At 37.2% G+C, this 20,628-nt stretch overlaps 1 protein-coding gene across 1 annotated transcript in view; it reads left to right on the forward strand.

The window, feature by feature from the left end:
- LOC121867126 overlaps nt 1–20,628 on the forward strand; it is a 53,332-nt gene that overhangs the window by 19,470 nt on the left and 13,234 nt on the right. The window contains exon 3 of the mRNA XM_042366882.1: nt 799–886. Coding sequence (XP_042222816.1) covers nt 799–886 — 88 coding nt within the window. The remainder of the gene's footprint in view (nt 1–798; nt 887–20,628) is intronic.

Raw genomic sequence — 20,628 nt, forward strand, 5'->3', positions numbered from 1 at the left:
CTCTGAGAGTAGAGTAGAGGTTTTCTTGTCTTGTTTGTGATAACCCATATTTGATGTTGTCTTGTCTCTTCTCTGTCCACTTCTTTATAGTAAGTCAAATTTGGTGTGCTTGAAAATTTTGGATGAATTTAATGAAGTAAAAGTGTATTAGTATTTCAGTTTCTGGTTTGAAAATGATGGTCCTGTTACTAGGCAGAGTACTGTTGGGGTTGTAGCTATTATTGGTGGTTGGGTTGATTGACTGATTGAATAATAAATAGTGCAGTGTCAAAAAAAAGTAATGTACAGTGATGTGCACAGTATTTCAATGTCATTAATATGAAGTTTGGTTACCAAATGTAGTGGGATCAGTATGCCACAGAGCCACGCATGTCAACCCTCCCGGGACGTCATGAGATGCATGTAGCATTTTTTAGCTCATTGGACTCCATTAAATTATAATACAAATTTATAGATAAATCTCATAAGATTTCAAACTACATGTATATTTAAAAGATTATAAAGGTACCTTATATTTATTGGTTCTTGAAATGTGTGTTTTGCCTATTGCAAGAACCCTTGTTGAGTGAGATATAACTATAATCATGTATGTTGTAGCTTTTAAAGAGTTATTTACTTAAAATTAAGTTAAAATGGCCATATTGTTTCAGTGATAAATATTTGATGGTACAGTATTGACTTAGGTAGCTACTGTCTTGAAATAGTTAATGTATGAAAATGTAGTTAATTGAAGATCATTTTTACTCATGTAAATTCAATACTTTGTGTGTATATTTTTATGAGATGTTTTTCTTTTAGCCGCATTACTACATGAAGCACGAGGTCTTGGGTCTTCCACCACCACTTGAATTTGAAGAACCACAATTGGGATCAACTGATTGGTCAGGTAGGAATCCTTAAGCATTTCAAATTTTATGTGTTTTACCATTATCATCATCTGTCTTGTCTCTTTCTAGCTTATGCCCTTTAGCCAGGCATTATCTATTTTTCTAGCATATGCCCTTTGATGAGGTAGCTTGTGATACAAGCTGCTTACTGGGGTATTAGGGTGTTTAGACTACAATTCATAATATTATCCAATGTTCCTCATGAACCCATTAAATGGGTATGCCAGTCACATTTTCCATTCCATCATACCATTGGCCTTAGATGAAAAGGACTTAGTGCAACTGTTGCCCTCGAGAGGCAGGTCTTATAGAGCTGTGTCTGCTCAATCAAGCTACTGTTTGCTGATTTTTTTTCAAGGACAATTCATCAGTTTGAAATATAATTCTTAGCTGACTGCTATAGACAGCAGATACATGTAACAATAAAAAAACAAGATTGAAATTACGTATATCTACCCAAAATTACAAGTTAAAAAATAACAATAACACAGCCTGCCCTGGTAGGGGGAAGAACTAGGGAGATGCAGGTACAAGGACAGTCTAACTTGGGGACAAGCCAAGTCCACACAACATTTACAGCCTGAGATCCAATTGTTTTTCTGTGGAGTGCCATCTATTAACCTCTTTTCCTGATCTCTTACTGCTATCTGAACTTCAACTGACCAAGGCACCTTCACCTAAACCTTTTCAAGTCTTCAACTACTGTACAACCTTTAGATCTCTTAATATTCTAAGAGGTGTTTGTGCGTGCTGCAACACACGTACAATACACCCATAGCTCGACCCACGGATCTTGAATCTTCTCTTTATGATGTCTTCTGGCTCAAAATATATCTTAACAATCATAACTATTTTTCTTTGTTTTCTTTACTGTTCTCCCAACTCTTCCATCCAACTACAGTATATGGGACTCTTGAGTATCTCATTTCTTGTCCTGAGTCGTTGTTAACCACACACCCCAACACCGAGCTCTTCTACTTAGGGTGTTTCAATGTACATCACAGAGAGTTGAATTGAATTGAAATAGTTTATTTAGCCAGAAAAACAGATACAGAGTGGATAATAATAACAATATTAACATGGCTGAGCCAGTTAAGAACCTGAGCTCTCTTTTAGACACCTGATATATACTATACATTTATCTCAAGGAAGTATTATGTAACATTTAGTATCATCTGGAATACATGTATTACAATAGCATGGTGGCAATAAGAACATCTCATAATGTTACCACGGTTATCACTTCAATATTTATTTATTTTTTTTTTAGTTTATTTTTTGTATTTATTTATATATATGTAACCGGTCGGGATTCTCTCACTTGACTGGGGTTTTATGTTATTAGTGGATGGTAATGCAGTGGAAGCACCCCTTGGAGAAAAACCCGAACCAGCGCAAACACACTTAAATTACTAAAAAATTAATTCTCCGTGACCCGTGGAAAGATAGCACCTGTGATTGGGATGAATGAGACGCACTGTAAAATATGACACTTCTATTCCCTCCAACACCACAACCACAATCAATAATGGTACACCAACATATGTGCACCTCTTAGCCTGGCTTAAGACACGACACTGGGGAACAAAAGTTATACATGATATCAAAATTATTAAGAAAATATTAAATGCATTAAAGGAAGACTAAAGCAACAGTTTTACTTACAACAGAAAGGAGGAACCTCATCTGAAAACAGTTCCCTCATTATCTGTTATCACTTAGTGGCACATTAACATTAGAAAACAATACCATCAAAGTATTAAAAAATGACGCTTACACACATGAACAGGCCTTAAGGGCATTCAACAAAATAATATCAATCACTGAGAAAATGGTAAAGAAAATATTATGAAATTATTAACTCCACCATGAATAGGCCTTAAGGGCACTCAACAAAATAATACCAGTCCCTGAGAACTGCGAATAAACAATATTAAGAAAATTATTAACTATACACACATTCTAAAAACACCTAACCACTATTTCCCTTAACATGCATCACACAAGCTCAGAACATATCCATACTGGTAAGAGAACAGTGTCTGAGTATCCACTAGACTCTTGGTCTCAGTGTGTGACCGTTCATTCACTCAGACTGCCTCAATTCACACTCAGTACATCCATGGATGGGAAGAGAGAACGTCAGCAGGTGACCCTGTCCAGTAGATAATACCTCTAGCTGACCGAAGACATGTGGTGTTGTGAACCCACGTAGGAAGAACTGATCAACCAATGCTGATGCTGGTCCCACGTAGTTTTAGTTGTCGGAAGCACTCGTTCACTCAAGAGATCCCAGCTAAAACCTTGCTAACCAGTGACAAGCCTGCTCTGATAGTTCCAATCGCGACAATCATCAATTGTCAACGGCAGTTGTCAAACGGCAGTCATCAATCGCAGTCAAGTGGGTTCTGCTGAAACCCTGCAATGAACTCACTGTTAGCTAATGTTAACTTCTATCACCGCCCTAGCTAAACCCTGTCTGAGATCGAATAAACTTACTTGTTATACTGCAATGTTGTGCACAGGAGACCGTACCACGTGACCGTTTTGTCCTGCCTGGACGCGCAGACCGCCCTATCTCTTCGAGCGCTGTCGTCCAACTGAGAACCAACCAGCCTCGTGCCCCAAGGCGTGAGCTTGGACTCGGGACATATTTTCCGCACAACTAATAGCTTAATTGGGACACACGTAACACATTTAGACTGAGAAACGATCTATGATAATTTTCAATTTAATAACTCATTTAATTTCATGATTCACGTCCATAACGATTCGGTAGATTACATTTAATATTATATAGGCCTGGTTCCAGATGCGCTCACTACGTCCGGCGTGGGAGCCACCCTCGCTCAGTCCCTGTCACGTAGATTTGAATGACTCAGCGTATCGCCATTATTGGTATTACATATACATAAATTACAGTTGAATTGAAAAACATAAGAATAATGGGGGAGCAGTACAAGATGGGTTTTACAGTAATAAAGTTGAACAAGAGGACAGAGCTGTCAGGATTATGTCTAGTTGGCAATTATGTTTATTGCAATGGTAATTACTTATCTATTTACAGTACATGATAATTTCCGATAAAATGGTTTTGATGGCACAATAAAAGCAAGTACAGTACTGTAAATATAGTAGGTGTTACAAGAAATATTAATACTTAGACAATAGATATTTTTTAAGAGATGATTTAAAGGAAGGGAGCGTAGTCTTTGCTCGGATGGGTGGGGGTAAGTTGTTCCACACCTTCACACCGTGATATTTTATGGAGGTCTGGGACTGAGAGGAGTGCATGAGGGGTGGTCTTAGTAGCTCTGGGTGCCTTAAGTTGTATCTCTGATTATTTTGGAACTGGAAATAATTATTGTCAAGCAAGTGATTGAGAGATTTGTAAACAAAGAGGGCACAGCAGTAGGTGTTAATATCTTCGAATTTAACATTTTCAATTTAGCAAATTTTTTGTTTGTGTGATCTATTTTTTTCAAGTAGGTCATTGTCTGTACAACTCTCTTTTGTGCAGTAACCAGAGATTATGTTTTTGAAGAGCCAGAGGCCCCCCATAGTGTGTGACAGTGTATCAGGTGTTGGTAAACAAGATCATGATAGATTTCTTTCATTGCTGTGACAGTGAGTGACTGTCGAGTGTGATACATGATACCGCACTGTTTATTGACTTTACTGTGAATGGCTTGTATGTGGTTTCTCCAGTTAAGTTTCTCATCAACAATAACTCCGAGGAATTTTGTATTTTGTTCGCGTTTGAGAACTGTATTACCAAGGTAAAGGGGGTCCAAGTCTGGGGATAAGATTTTCCTTCTGTGAAAGATCGTGTAGTAGGTTTTCTCAAAGTTTAAGGTCAGTTTATTATGTATTACCCAGGTCCCGACTTTAGTCAATTCAGTGTTCATAGTTCTCATCAAGGAATGGAGGTCTGAGTTGCTGGCATAGAGATTACTATCGTCTGCAAATAAGTTGTATTTTATAAGTGTGCTGGCGTGGACTATGTCGTTTCTGTACAACAAAAACAGTACTGGACCGAGAATGGAACCTTGGGGGACTCCATACAAGATTGGTGATTATTATAGCAGACATACTGCATCCTGTTGGACAGATATGAGGTAAACCAATTGTGGGACAGGCCCCTAATGCTGTAATGTTCAAGCTTTGAAAGGAGGATGGTATGGTCGACAGTATTGAAGGCTTTAAAGAGGTCCAAGAATATACCGACTGTAAACTGACTGTCATCAAAGGAATTAAAGATGTCATTAGTAAAGGATAGCAGAGCACTCTCAGTCGACCTTCTAGCTTGGCTTGGCTCTGCAAGGGATGCTCCAGGTGGAGTCGAGGCACTCTTTTTTTTTTCCTTGCTTAATGATAAGGAACAAATAATTAAACACCCTACATGTGTTCCAGATCGACATGACCAACTTGTTAATATTCTTGATCTTTGTTCTACCTCTAACCCCTCACACTATTCATATTCAGTTTCTGTGATCACTATCTTATTTCTATTAAATCAAACAGGGTATGACCACCTTTCCCACCTCCTTCTAAATGCCAACTAATGGCACTATCAGAGGGCACACTGGCTGTCCTTGTGAGAAATCTCCGACTTTCCCTGTGATGAATGTGGCTTTTACACTTGGGACACCTCAGTATGTACTGACGGTATTGCATTGGTTATACCGGGTTGTATGTGTGCATTTATCTCATCTTTCAAAACTTTCACTTTACAATCATGGTTTGATAACTCTTGTTCTCTTGCATGAAAGGAGAGAGATAGAGATAAGGCATATCAAGTTATGAAACTATCTCCTCCTGTTACCCATTCCTCTTTCATTATTTCTGGGAATCGTTGTAAAGCTATTCTTATGGCCAAGCGGAATTTTATTAAAAAATGACCGCTGACCTGACTAACTCTTATTCCAGTAAATCTTTCTGGTCCTTAATCAAAAACATCTGTAATAACTTCTGCATTCCCTCTTTTCCTCCTCTTTTCTGACCTGATACCTCTATAGCCAACACTCCATCTGCTAAAGCCAATCTCTTTGGCACCACATTTTCCTTTGATGATTCCAACTCTACTCCTCCTCCTACTGAACTTATGCACTTTCCTATAATCTCCAATCGTAGAGTTGCTGGTGTGTTGTCCAATCTGGATGTGAGTAATGCATATGTACCAGATGGAATACCCCCTCGTGTTCTGAGGGAGTGTGCTAAATTTCTGACCCTCTGCTTGTTCGCTTCTTTTGCCTTTGCCTCAAAATCCAAACTTTTCCTTTTTCTTGGACGCATGCCTCGGTTCAACCCATCCTGAAGAAGGGTGACCATTCTAATCCCTCTAACTATCACCCCATTGCCTTAACTTCGTCACTCTCTAAGACTTTTTAAACTATCTTAAATTCTTATTTTCTCCGTCACCTTGAACGCCTTTCTCTTTGTTGGATCACCAGTATGGTTTCCGCCAGGCGAGATCTACTGGTGATCTGCTCTTCTACTGCACCCTTCTCTGGTCATCCTTTCTTAGGGATTATGGGGAACCCCTTGTTGTGGCCCTTGACATCTCCAAAGCATTTGACAGGTATGGCACAAGTCTTTGCTTTCTAAACTTCCTTCTTATGGTTTCTCTCATTTCTAGCTTCTTTGAGAACAGATCCAATAGTAGCATTCCACAGGGTTCTGTTCTTTTATCTTCTCTCTTCCTTCTTTTTATCAATGATTTACATCACACTACTACTAATATTATCCATTCTTTTGCTGATGTTTCTACTTTTCTTATTGTTCTTAATTTTTCCCTTCCCCTGAACTCTCAAACTAGATCTGTTTCTAGAGCTGATATCGTTTCTTTTATCAATGTGGATCTGTGCAGCATCTCCGAATGGGGTGGTAGAAATTTGGTCCAATTCAATACGTACAGTAATATCTCCGTTAGACGGAATCCCTCAAACCCGGAATTCTCCGATAGCCGGAATGAAAAATTTCTTGGAAAATCGTCCCCAAAGCCGGAATTCTCCTGAAAATTCTGGCTTTGGGAACGATTTTCCGAGGGGCATATTTTCTGGAAAATTCCGAGAAAACTTTCCTGATACCCGGAAAATTCCGGGGATGGGGGATTTTTTTCTGGGTTTGAAAGATGAAAATCAGGGGTATTTTCTGGAAATTCCAAGAAAATTTTTCCGTTTCCCGGAAAATTCCGGGGATGAGGGATATTTTTCCGGGTTCGAGAGATGAAGTAATGAGCAATTTCTGGAATTTTCGAGAAAATTTTTCCATTACCCGGAAAGTTCCGGGGATGAGGGATTTTTTCTGGTTTTGAGAGAGTCGTTTCGTTACCCGGAATGCTCTGCACCAATTGGTTCGGCTCAGTGGGATATCACTGAAGTAAGAAACACAGTACACCCACCTCTCGTTTTACGCGGGGGTTACATTTTTTAAAACCACCTCTGAATTCAAAAATGCGTAAATTAAACATAATTTTCCCATAAGAATACATGTAAATGGTACAGGTTAGGGGAACCATCATATACCACACAGGGTACGAACAGTGCTTTCACTTAACCAAGCATGCGGCCAACCTCCAACTCATGCTCTCCTGTCTGAAGGCGGGTGATCACATTTAATTTCAGGTCCATTGCAATTGTTTTTCCTGCCTTTTTAGATTTAGGCGCCCCAGAGGAGGCAGACATGCTGAATTGGGAAAACGGCGTTTAACACTAAAAAGGTACGTGATAAACACACAATGCAAGTGAGAGCACAGAGAAAAGTAGTGCTGGTGTGAACTGAGAAAGCGATACACGGGAAGCTTGCTGGACGTCGTCACAGTTGTTGTACAGAATACTTCATTGTCATCATTAGTAAAATGGTAATAATCTTTATTATTACATTACAATAATTATTAATAATAATAATAATAATAAAATCGTTGATGTTGATATGACTGCGACTTTATAGTAATACCTTATAAGCACCTCACCAGGCATCACAAGTGACTCCACTGCAGGCGACTAGGCGAATATATGCGACAAATTTAAACTATCTTGAGCGCGTTATTTAAAAAATAGGTGCTCGTAAATTAGCTTTTGGTATCAATTGAACAATCGCGTTATTCCAAAAACGCTTAAATCAAAAGCGCGTAAAATGCGAGTTACCTGTACAGTATTTACCAATTACTCTTTCCAAAATAGAAGATCTTCCACCAAACATATTTCAGGATGCAACCTTTATGCCAAATTCTAAAATAGATATGCTAGGCCTCACCATTTCCTCTAATATGTTATGGAAGCCACACATCCATAGCATAGCTAAAACTGCCTCCTGAAAGCTGGGAATGTTGTACAGATGCCGTAGCTATTTCACTCTTGAGCATTTGCTTCAGGTTGATAAGGGATTCATTCATCCTAACTTTGAGTACTGCTCTCATATCTGGGGTGGTTCTTCTTCTGTCCAACTGTTAGATAGGGTGGAACCAAAGGCATTTCTTCTTATTAACTCTTCTTAAGTCAATAAACTTTCTTCTCTTTGCTACAATGTTGCTTCACACTCTTGTACCGCCGGCAAGGCCGTTGGCTTGTAACACTCGTCTTGCTTGCGGTGCCCACTGTTTTGTATGATGCTGGTCACACTAGAATAACCCGTTATAGTGATCCTTCTTTCCTCACACAGCCAAACTGTAGACTGCTTTGCCTTCTGTGTTTCTGTCGTCTTACAATCTGTTTCACTTCAAAAAGCTGGTTTGCCGGCATCTTCATGGTGTAGATTAGCATAATTTTTCTGTTATTTTTCACTCGATTTGTAAACTAGTTCACAAAATCAAGATTAATTCCGTTATACTCTCACCCCTACGGAGACACCTCAGACACATGATATGTAAATAGAAACATTATTCAATTCTTACCTTAAACTAAAGGGTTCAGTGTTGGTTTTAAATTTTTTCTTTAATTACTAAACCTCTTTTCCCACTTGATAACCACACTCTTTTGACTTTCTCCCCCACGCCAATTCCTTTCTGAGACTTCTGAGGTACTTTCGGCCATATGTCTAAGCACAGTAGTTAGTTGACCGAGAGGTAGTAGTGAACAACACACTCGGTGGCGGCAGGACACAGACTGAGCGGATGTACCTGGTAAACAAACCCTATGTGCCAAGTGGCGCATTTGGCACAGAATACTGTATGACGGAATTGCGCTCGATTTAGCGAACTAATTCGCTAATTAGTGCAAAAAATAATGGAAATTCTATTTAGCGGAAATTTAATGGAATCACACTCGATTTAGCGAATTAGTTTGCTAAATTGAGCAAAAATAGCGGAAATTCGATATAGTGGAAATATCAATTTAACGGAGAGGGGTAGCTCGAATTACTTCATTAAACTGCGAAAATACTTTACTCTATTGTAATTGGAAATATGGGTTATATAAAGGTGATGTAACTTGGGTACCTATCAATCCAAGAACTTCTTTCCTTGTGCTGTGCCAGGAAGTGGGTGGAAATGTGGGTGGTTTCCTCCTGCTCAGAACATTGCTTGGAGCCTTTACCGATTTATCTTCTTGTGCTGTGGCAGAAAGCCGATTTAAATACTTTGTCATTGTCCTATATGAATATCCTAGGCACAATATTCCCTAGTTTTTAATGGCTGGAAGGTAATTTTAATTTCTGTGTTACTTTGCCTGTAGTTTCTTGATAACAAAGTGAGGTTTTCATGGGTTCCATTTTTTTCTCTCTGACTTTTGCGCAGTGTTCCTGGTTATTAGAGAACTTCACCTGATTAGAGCTTAAGAGTTTATAAACACACTTGGCTTTAATGAATGGCAAAATAAAACAGGGTTTTGACTTTTAGGGGTTCATGTCTAATTCTTGGAGCTTTATTAGCACCATCTCTCTCTCTCTTAGCTTTTTGGCTTTTGATTATGTACCACCTGGCTTAAAGGCATGTACAAAAATATGAAGGATTGATCCAGAATTCCTATTGTTTGGTGTAGCCCATAGTCAGGGTGCTCCGGTGTGCTCCCTCTTTCCCTCCTTCAGTTTCTCAAGAGTTAGCTGTAACAGAATTTCAAATTATTGGTTTTGCCTTGAAATCAGTGTTGGGAAACAGCAGCTTCAATGGCAACTGTTGCATCACTTGCGGTTAGTTGTGTGGTGTGGAAGGAAGAGTAATTGGAACGGTACCTAAAGTTGGGTAACAGCTCAACCATTTGGCTGATATTGTCTAAAGAGACCTCAATCTCCCAGGAAGCACAGCCTGTGTTATAAGAGCTGCCTGGCTATTCTCTCTTTAAGTTCATTACCTTGTAATTTTTGTTTACCTTAGAGTTAGCCACTTTGTTCATTTTCTGCCCATGATCCTTTATATTTCTACTAATGTGTTTAAACCTGACACGGGTTCATGTTGTTAATTTCTCATATTGGCTCCTTTATCTTTATACCTTGAATTTTGTGTTCTTTTTTAAAATCATCTTTCAATATTCATATTGTTTGGGCTTGATTCCTGATTGCTTTTAATTGTACATTTGGGTTAACAGAGCAGCATAGATTTACTGTATGTTATTGTAAGAGTATTCAGCTAGAAAGAAAAATGTGTGTCTTCTTTACATATAAATTTATCACTGCCTAAGTATTACCCGTCTGGAAAATTATAAAACTTTAGATGACCAGTCCTCCTACTCCCCACCCATAAGGTCCTGGAATGTGGGGATATCCCTAATTCCAGTGTAATTTAAGAATTAACATTTTAGTTTGTGCTCTCTACAATAGTTGCAGCTGTTGGCAAGGAAAATGACATGCCCTTTACTTCTTCATCTGTGAAATCTATATTTTTTTTTATCAGAAATATTCTTACAACTCCATATTGAAACAGAAAACTTGTAAAATTTATCTTGTGAATATTTTGGACACTTGTGGGTCTATAAGATGATTTCACAGTTTTCTAGTAAGTCACTGAAATGCCCTTTTCTCTTTTAACTCAAGTTCTTTTGTGTAAATAAAAGGATTTTTTACTTTTTTTATTTCGTGCAAGGCTTACACAATACCCATATTTCTAGTTCAGTGTGAGGGGTGAAAGCTTAGATTCCTGGGCTCAGCTCATTGATAACTAAATAGCTTTGGAAACTAGGTTTCCTACCCAACTACAGAATAAGATTCTTCTAAAGGAGATACATGGTACAGCATTTTTGCCAAGGAAGAAAGATCAACTGTGTGCATACTATGTGACCCTAATTCACTCAGCAATAAAAGTGGAAAACAAGGTTAACACCTCGGTTTGCAGTTCCATAAGTGACCTTGCTCATGTTGTCAGCTGAGTGTTTCAAGTTTTATATTCAATCCCGTGTCTCATGATTCAAATACTGTATAGTTATATGGTCCTAACTATTAACAGTAGCTTAACCTTATAATGCCGAGAGTGACAGTATTGTTATGCTCAAAACAAGGGGCTGTCAGGCATAGAAGTAGAAGACAATATATTGAGCCACCTCTAGTTATGTCCATTTAGTTACATTTTACTGAGCATGATGAGGGATGACAACACTTTTTTAAAAGATACTGTACTATACTTAGCATCTGTTTTTGAAAAAAAAAAATTGCAGTTTTTTGCTGGCTGCTGGAAGGGGAGGATGTGTCAACATTTGGACTCCCTTATTTTGCTTCTTAGTTAAATGTTGTGCTTGGTAAAATTAAAATACTGTACTGTAGTTAGGTGCCATCTTAGTGATTATATACAGTGGTCCCTCGGTTAACGAACACAATTCGTTCCAGAAGGTCGTTCGTTAACCAAAAATTTGGTTAACCGAAAATTACATACAAACTAAAAATAGATGCAGTAAAGTACACTTACTTAGAGGTGTGCATGTAGAAGGCTCCTGGTTGATGATGATGGGAATTAGAAGTGTGGGTGGAGGAGAAGGGAGAAGAGAAGGCAGTGGGGTGGAAGAGAAGTCATCCCATGCTTCATTCCGCCATTTTACCCATAAAATTTTAAGTTCACTTGGTGTAATTCAAGATTATTTTCTTTAAATCAACACTGCACTGCACTATATATTGTCAATATGTAAAATAAATTTCAGAATGACCAATAATTGTACTGTAAAAACGTATAAATAGTTTATGTTCAAGAGAGTCTCAAGCAAGATAATACCTCCACTGAGCAGAGACACAAACTGACGCCATTCTGGGTGAGTCAAGTGGCTGTTTGGCGCGCTAAAAACTAGTTCCCTGTACTTCAATCATGTTAAATAATTGTTAAAATGACTAAAAATTTTAATATAAGACTTGGAAAATTATTGAATAGTACAAACTTCTTGATATTTACTCAAATGGTAACGAATTTATGTCCTAAAACCGACTAATACTCCAGCTGGTGAGCAGGCGAAAACATGTTGACATGATTTCGTGAGGATTTCTTTAACTGAATTTTTGTTTGTTAATCGAGTTGAAGATTCTTTTGAAAGGTAATTCGTCAACCGAAATTTTGTTAACCGAGGCGTTTGTTAACCGCGGGATCACTGTATATATATATATATATATATATATATATATATATATATATATATATATATATATGTATGTATGTATGTGTATGTATGTATGTATGTATGTATGTATATGTATGTATGTATGTATGTATGTATGTATGTATGTATGTATGTATGTATGTATGTATGTATGTATGTATGTATGTATGTATGTATGTATGTATGTATGTATGTATGTATGTATGTATGTATGTATGTATGTATGTATGTATATATATATATATATATATATATATATATATATATATATATATAGCTATTACGACGGGGTTAGGGACCCAAATCCAGGTCGTAAGTCCGAATGGTCGTAAGTCCGAATAGATTAAAAAAAAAAATATAAATAAAAAATCTACAATGAAATACAGTACAGTAAAAGTAATAAATAATGAGGAATGGATACAGTACAGTGAAAGTAATAAATAATGAGGAATGGATACAGTGTGACTGAGCACTTACCTTTAATGTAGTCAGCTGAATGCACATGGGGCCCCCATAATTTTCTAATTATACATGGAGACTACATTAACTGGAAACGTTTCGGTATAGAAAATGCGTGTGTCATTTGGAAAAAAAATTGAAAAAAAATATGGTCAACTGCGGCGGTCGTAAGTCGGGGTCTAGCTGTGTATATATATATATATATATATCACACAGGAAAAGGGGAAACAATGGCGCACCTTATCTTTCGTCTTTATTCAAGACATCTTCAGAGGCAACTGAATAAAGACGAAAGCTAAGGTGCTCCATTGTTTCCCTTTTTCCTGTGTGATTTTATCAAGATTTATCTTATCCACGTTTCCATTGTGGATCTACATGAAATATATACAGTATACTGTAGTTTTATTTTACTCCGATTTTTTTACGCAGAAGGCCATTTACGCGGCACCTGTCAGGAGATATTTATTATTTACACGGTAAATTCCATCTTGTACACGGCAAGCAGCAGGGCAAGGTGCTGGGGGCTGACGTCAAACTCGCGTCGGTGACATCGCAGACTGTGATTGGGCCACGTATACTTACCACCCACTCACCCCCTCCGCCGCGCGCTGTGATTGGTGTAGGCATCCATGCCACCCCCACCACCCATGCTCTCCGCTGCATCAGTCTCACTGTCGCTGCATTTATTCACTCATGCCCAGAACCAGTGCTTTTTTTTCTTTCTACGCAATGCCTTCCGCTGGACCCCCACCACCCCCGAGAGGCCCTGAACTGCCATCATAAAATTAAGATGTTATTTTTACTACAATGTACAGTATTGTGTCGGCGATAGCCAAAAAAAGGTGAGTTTGGCGGTCGACCCAGTCTCTTATTTCAATTAATCCCATTTGTTCTGTCATTTTATTTACGTGTTTCGCTTTATGCGCGAACCTCCGTGGGTTTATTTAACCGCGTAAAACCAGACTATACTGAATATATTTTTTTGGGTACGAGAGATGATGTAATGGGCAATTTCTGGAACATCCGAGAAAATTTTTCCGTTACCTGGAAAATTCTGGGGATGGGGGATTTTTTTCCGGCTAGGAGAGATTCGTCTCGTTACACGGAAATTGCTCATTCCCGGAAGTGCTCTGCACCAATTGTTCCGGCTAACGGGACAGGGAGACATTCGTTCTAGAGACAGTAATTTCCTTTATCTGTATTGTATATACTGTATATATGTGTGTGTGTGTGTGTATAGACACTACACAAAACACTTACAAATAAATAATAATGGAAAAATCCTCTCACAAATAAATGTACATTAAAAATGTTGAGTCTACCCTCAAGTCCACTCTGTGCTTTGTTATTAATAAAGTCCGAAGTAGAGTTGAGGGTAGACTCAACATTTTTTATATACACTTGTTTATGATTATTTGTGAGAGGATTTTTCCATTATTATTTATTTGTAAGTGTTTTGTGTGTGTGTTTCTACACAAAAACACATGCACACACCCACCCACCCACAGTACTGTATTCTAATTTTACTGAGCACAACACTTACCTATGAAGCAAAATAAGGGAGTTCAAACATTGACACATCCTCTCCTTCCAGCAAAAAATTGCACACCTCTTTTTCAAAACATGTCAAGTATCGCCAAAGACCAGTGTTGCCATTCCTTATCATACTCAATAGAATGTAACTAAATGGACATAACTAGAGGTGACTCAATATACAATACAGAGTATTCTGTCTTTTATGCCTGACGACCCCTTATTTTGAGCCTAACAATATTGTCACTCTCGGCTTTATAGGGTTAAATCTTAAACAGTGGCAATCGTGAATAGGTGATATGCGCCCTTTTTTTCCCCCGCAATGACAGTGATATTTATATAATCAAGATCTTTCCTCGCCATAATTTTTATGTTTGACACCTGATTTTTGTTTGAGTGAATTATTGTGATTTGCAACAAATTTTTCTATTTTGCTTTGGTCCCTCTACCAGTAGTGTATATTGTTATTGTGGGGGGAAGTGTTGTATCTGGCAATTTTAGTGACTTGTTGTGTGGAAAGACCCTTTGCTGCAGTGTTGTTTTCTTGACACCCATAAAAATAATTAGGAGTACATTATTATGGGAATCGAGTTAATGTGAGATAGAAGAACTGGTAGATTCACTATGAATTTGGAAATGATAGGTTGTGTGTGAGCTTCAGCAATGGTGACATTGAAAAACTAGTCACCAGAGTAGGAAAAGTGCTTAAAGAACAGTAGGGTAGTGAGGTAGAAGTGTTTTTCCACCTGTTGCATGTTTACCAAGTAGGAGTGCATCACCAACAAATGCACAAGGTGTTCATGGTGCAGGAGACTGATGTAGTGCTGATGATTTGGACCACAAAAACATCAAGGAAAATTATGGTACAACACTGAATGAAACTTTTGTTTGTTTTTGCCCCTACCATGTTGATGCTCTTATGTCCATAAACCTGGTCTTTATATTTACTGAAAGAAATACAATCATCTAAGGACACCTGTGTTTGGGAAATACATGGACAGGAACAGGTACCAACATCTTTGTCATGATTCAAATCCAGATTCTTCCTAAGCCCAGCCTTGTCAAGTCTCAATCTCCATTACAGTGGTCCCTCGGTTAACGAGCACAATCCGTTCTAGAAGGTTGCTCATTAACTGAAACCATTGTTTCAATGGGTTATTGGGTAATTGGTTCCAGCTCACCGAAAATTGCCTAAATTCAACAAAAAAGGTAGAAAAGTACACTTACTTTGAGGTGTGTTTGTAGAAGGCTCCTGGATGATGATGATGATGGGAATTAGAATGGGGGTGGAGGAGAAGGGAGAAGAGAAGGCATTGGGGTGGAAGAGAAGTCACCCCATGGTGCCATTTCACCCATAAAATTTTAGTTCTCTTGGTGTAATTCAAGATTATTTTCTTTAAATCAACACTGCACTGCATTATATATTGTCAATATGTAAAATATGTAAAATAAATTTCAAAATGACCAATAATTTGCTTGCAAACACAGAAAAAAAGCGTTTAGTTGAGGAAAGTCTCAAGCATGATGTTACCTCCACTGAAAAGACACAAAGACTGATGCCTGTATGGTGTGTTGAGAGGCTGGATGGCACGCATAAAACTAGTTTCATTACCTTCAATTATGTTCAATAATTGTTAAAATGACTAAAAAATTTAATATCAAACTTTTAAAATTATTGAATAGTATAAACTTCTTGATATTTGCTTAGATGATAAGGAATTTAAGCCCTAGAACCGATTACTGTATTGGCGGACTAATACTACAGCTGGTGGACCACCAAATGCAAGCGAAAACATGTTCAGGTCGGCTCGTAAGAAACTCGTTAATCGAGGGATTGCTCGTTAATCGAAATTAAAAATTTTATGGAAGGTAACTCGTTAACCAAGGCGCTCGTTAACCGAGGGACCACTGTATTATAAAGTGAAAATAATAAAAAGATATTCAGTACCTGTATAATTATTTTCATCTTGATGCTTTGTTTTATTTTATTTCTCATCATAATATATACAGTATACAGTATTACCCCGCTTTACACGGTTTCACTTTCCGCGATATCGATTTCTCTTTCCGCGATTTCGATTTCTCATTTACGCGGTACCTTGCCAGAACCAGACTTTCACTTTCTGCAGTGCATCTACTCATATACCAGTGCATCTACTCATATACGGGTGAAGTATAATTTTTTTTTTTTTTATTTAGCTCATAAAATTCATACAAATTACCCGGCCAGAATATAATTTACATTGCTGGAATTCTTACAATATGATGATCATTTTGAATATAAACATCATGGGTTTTGCATTAGACATACAAATTTTAGATCTAATGTTATAATTTGGTTTACACAAAGCAAATATTTTATCTTTTGTGCAAAATATATGAAGTTTACATTCAAAATATTCCCTGACCTGCAAGGAATCCAGAAATGTCAATTATATTATCTTAACTTTAGTCTGAGGTATTATTTATTACTAAACGTTAAAATCTAGTGTTTTCACCCAAACATTTCTCAAGAGAGGTAGGAGCTAGTGAGCTGGGAAGGGGGGGGGGGATTTGAGTCCATTATTTGAATGGACATTAACCTGGCGACTGTATTTCTCTTAAATATTAATTGTGCGAGCATACCATCATAAAATTAAGATGTTATGTTTACTACAACATAGGTATTGTGTCGGAAAAAGTGGAGTTTGGGGGGGTCGGGCCAGTCTCTATTGGAATTAATCCCATATGTTCTGTTGTTCACGTTACGCGGTTTCCGTGGTATCCCGTGGAAATAATTTCTGCTTTATTGAAAAAATTATATTACCTTACTATGCCACAGGAGAAAGTTTGGAAAGTTTAGGCTGCCACCTTTATAATGCTTATCCTTTTATGCTGAAGTAAAAATAAAAAAATTTATGTATTTTTTCTGTTAATGCAGAAGTTGTATTATTTATGATGAATCGTACACCATACGAGACTGATCATAAGAGAATATATGGATAGCGTTGTCATGACTCAATCTACGTTCCTCGTGAGCTCAGTTCTATCACGTCTCCATAATTATAAACTCATAATTAAAAAAGATATGATTATTTTCATCTTTTTACCGTGTTTTATTTTGTATTCATCTTCATAACTGGTTTCCGTTTTACTGAAGATTTTCATTAACCTTAAATGTTGCAGGAAGGAGAGAGGGATCATGGAAGTGATATTTTCCAATGCAGCTTATTCTTTTATTCTTGGGATAAATTACAAATTATATACAATACAGGTATTCTATTTTCTCTATTATTGAAACTATATTATATATGATGAATTGTACACCATAAGAGGCTGATTATGCAAGAATACTGTACAGTATAATAATGAATCAATAATAAAAACAGGCCCAAAGCTGGAGTATGTGGCAATGACCTGGTCTCCTCTACCTCCCACCTGGTCACATATGCAGTACAGTATCTTCCCTCCCATTGTTCATGGCTCTAATTAGGCATACAGTAAATATGATTACACCTCTGTAGTAAGTGAACAAATCTATTCTTCATAAGAAAATTTTTTAACTTCTCATTTTTTAAAACCTTATGTTTCTCCATTAGAGCAAATATTTTATGTAAAAAGCTCATTTGTTCGCAATCTCCGGCTAAAATTTTTAAGAGAGTGGAAACTTGGCATGGAAATAGTTGTGCTTGCAACTCAGATTATCTAGAAAGTGAAACTCCCTCTTAAATTTTTTTTCTAAATTTATGGGGTGCCCCCCACTTAAAAGTGATAGTGTAGTAATGTAGTTTAGGGGATATAGCTGATGTATGTGTAGTCACAGTTATAGGCTATGAGCTGACCTTCAAAAACAAAACTGGGCAATACCAGGCTCCACAATTAGTACAGAATATTGCCATTGTTGTAATACAAACAACTGCCAATTTATTACTTGAATGATTTTAGAAGTGACAACATTTCATTCTTTGTTGACCAATTTGCTAATCTTCTTGGAGTTGATGTTACAGTACTGTACTATTTAAGAATTCACCAAGTTTAAGGGTTTTGGAACTTTCAAATGTCATTTTAAAACCTAAAGAGATGTGTTTCATCTATAGCTGTGGACAGTTATCAGAAATCCTTTCCCCATTTGTAAATTCTTGTGTTATACAGTACTGTACTTGTGTCCAACATAGTTGATGAAGATGGATTTCCAGCTACTGTATGTGTTTTGTGAAAACTCAACCCCCAAATCATCTAATTGATATGGTGCTGAATTGCTTACTTTACCTCACACTAAATGGGTATGATCTTAAGTCTTGTGACCCAAAAAAGGCTCTGTAAGATTCCATGTTGCTCTTGTGGTTCACACAAGTGAGTTTGGTCATTAATTTCTATTTCTAAGTGCGTCTATCACAAGATTGTTGATGTTGATTTTTTCTGTTAGCTGTTACTGACTGGGTTGGGTTGTTCTGGAAGAGAAATTGGGTCCACACCCCCAGCTGCCCATAAAGACTTTAGTTTCATCTTCCACCTAGGTGGACTTTCCACGGGAGGAGCAAAGACTGTGGGCAGTTCCAAGTTCTGTAAGCCTAGGTTAATCACCCCAGGAGGGAATGATTAGGATGTTTCAATATAATTTATACTGTTCTCATTGAGTTATAATGTGTTGCAGTATTTGCTTGGTTTTTGTGCTGTGTGAACATTAGTAAGGGATTTGTTGAGGCACTTTCTTTATGAGTTATAATCTTGCCTCATGTAATTTTTTTTTGTAGGATCTGACTTTTTTGGACCTTTGAATATTTTCCATACAATACAGTAGAACCATATATGGTACTGTACCACCCAAAGGTATGTGAGGTTGTTTAATGCAAAGGACAGTCATTTGATTTTTCCATTCTCATGCTGTTTGTTGTCCCTTTGAATTCTGGGATTATAGTAGAATACTTGACATTATTATGAGTTTATAGAACTGATTCTACTACAACCTAAGTTTTCTGGGGAATATTTAAAGGAGAATGGTAATTTCAAACCACAAGTCTAGGATGTTCTTGGAGGTTTCCTGGAGTATAGGGGGAAGTTAGTACTGAGAACCTGGTTTAAAACATTAAATTATTGGTTTAGGTGTAATATGCTCATTGAACTTTGCAATATTACATTTAATTACCTCCCATGTCTTAAGGTAAATGAGACCTCTAACCTATCATTTTTAATTGGTGGTTGTCACATGGAATTTAGTAATCTTTACAGTATTGTCTCCAGTTGCACATTGCTTACGGGTAAGGTTTATTGGTAAACCCTGCTTTGGTCTCTGGTTAACATATTTGCAGGTTACTCCACACTGACTGTATCATAAAATGGGTTTTCAGGATAAAATCCTCAATTTTATTTGGGTTCATGAGAGACTATCAGATAGGCAGTATGAGTCTTCTCAGGGATAAGGTTAGATCATTGAAAGAGGCCTTTGCATTAAGCTGTCATAAACAATATTCAAGAAATTACCTTGATTTAACATTTTAAAATTTTTCTGTAATTATAGAATCAGTACCCTAGATTCTGTTAGAAAGTTTGTTAGTGGATAAATTGGAATTGGCCTAACTGTTCATTTTTCCAAGTACTGTATCTGTAGCATTGGGTTGAAGGATTTCAGATTCATATTTTCCAGGAAAGAAAAATGAGATAGGTTCTCACCAGGGCCAGATTTAGGGTGGTGGAGGCCTGTGGGCCCACGAGCTGTAGTGGCCCTTTTCATAATAAAGTTTAAGGTTTTTTTAATCAAAACTAATTATAGTATACTGTATGTGAGATTAAAAAAAAAATACATCTCAAATAGAATACAACAGTTGCAAGTATTTTCACAGGCTCACAGCAATCAAAATGTCTTTCCATACCTACTTTTATTGACATAATAGAATATTTCTGGGTATTAAATGTTTAGCTTACATACAATGTGGCTATACTTGTATACAAGTACAGTACCATGTATAAAACTAGTATAATCTAAATCATTCATATAAAATAGAAATCATATTATGTATTCATAAACATCATCAATCAAATTAAAACTTATTAATATAGAAACACTTCTAGTTGGTTTTTTAAAGCCAGACAATTTCTGTACCTTCTTATTAACAAAGTCACTAGTGAATTGGTCAAAATCAAGCTGACTTGAAATATCGTGGTCCTAACTCATTACTGATAGGTAGGTGAGCCGTGTGTCATGGTTGTGCGCAGTCTATTTTTAATATACTCCATTTTTTAAAATGATTGTTTACCACTGCAAT

The sequence above is a fragment of the Homarus americanus genome, unplaced genomic scaffold, assembly GCF_018991925.1.
Source record: "Homarus americanus isolate GMGI-L3 unplaced genomic scaffold, GMGI_Hamer_2.0 scaffold6317, whole genome shotgun sequence".
NCBI classification, from domain to species: Eukaryota; Metazoa; Arthropoda; class Malacostraca; order Decapoda; family Nephropidae; genus Homarus; species Homarus americanus.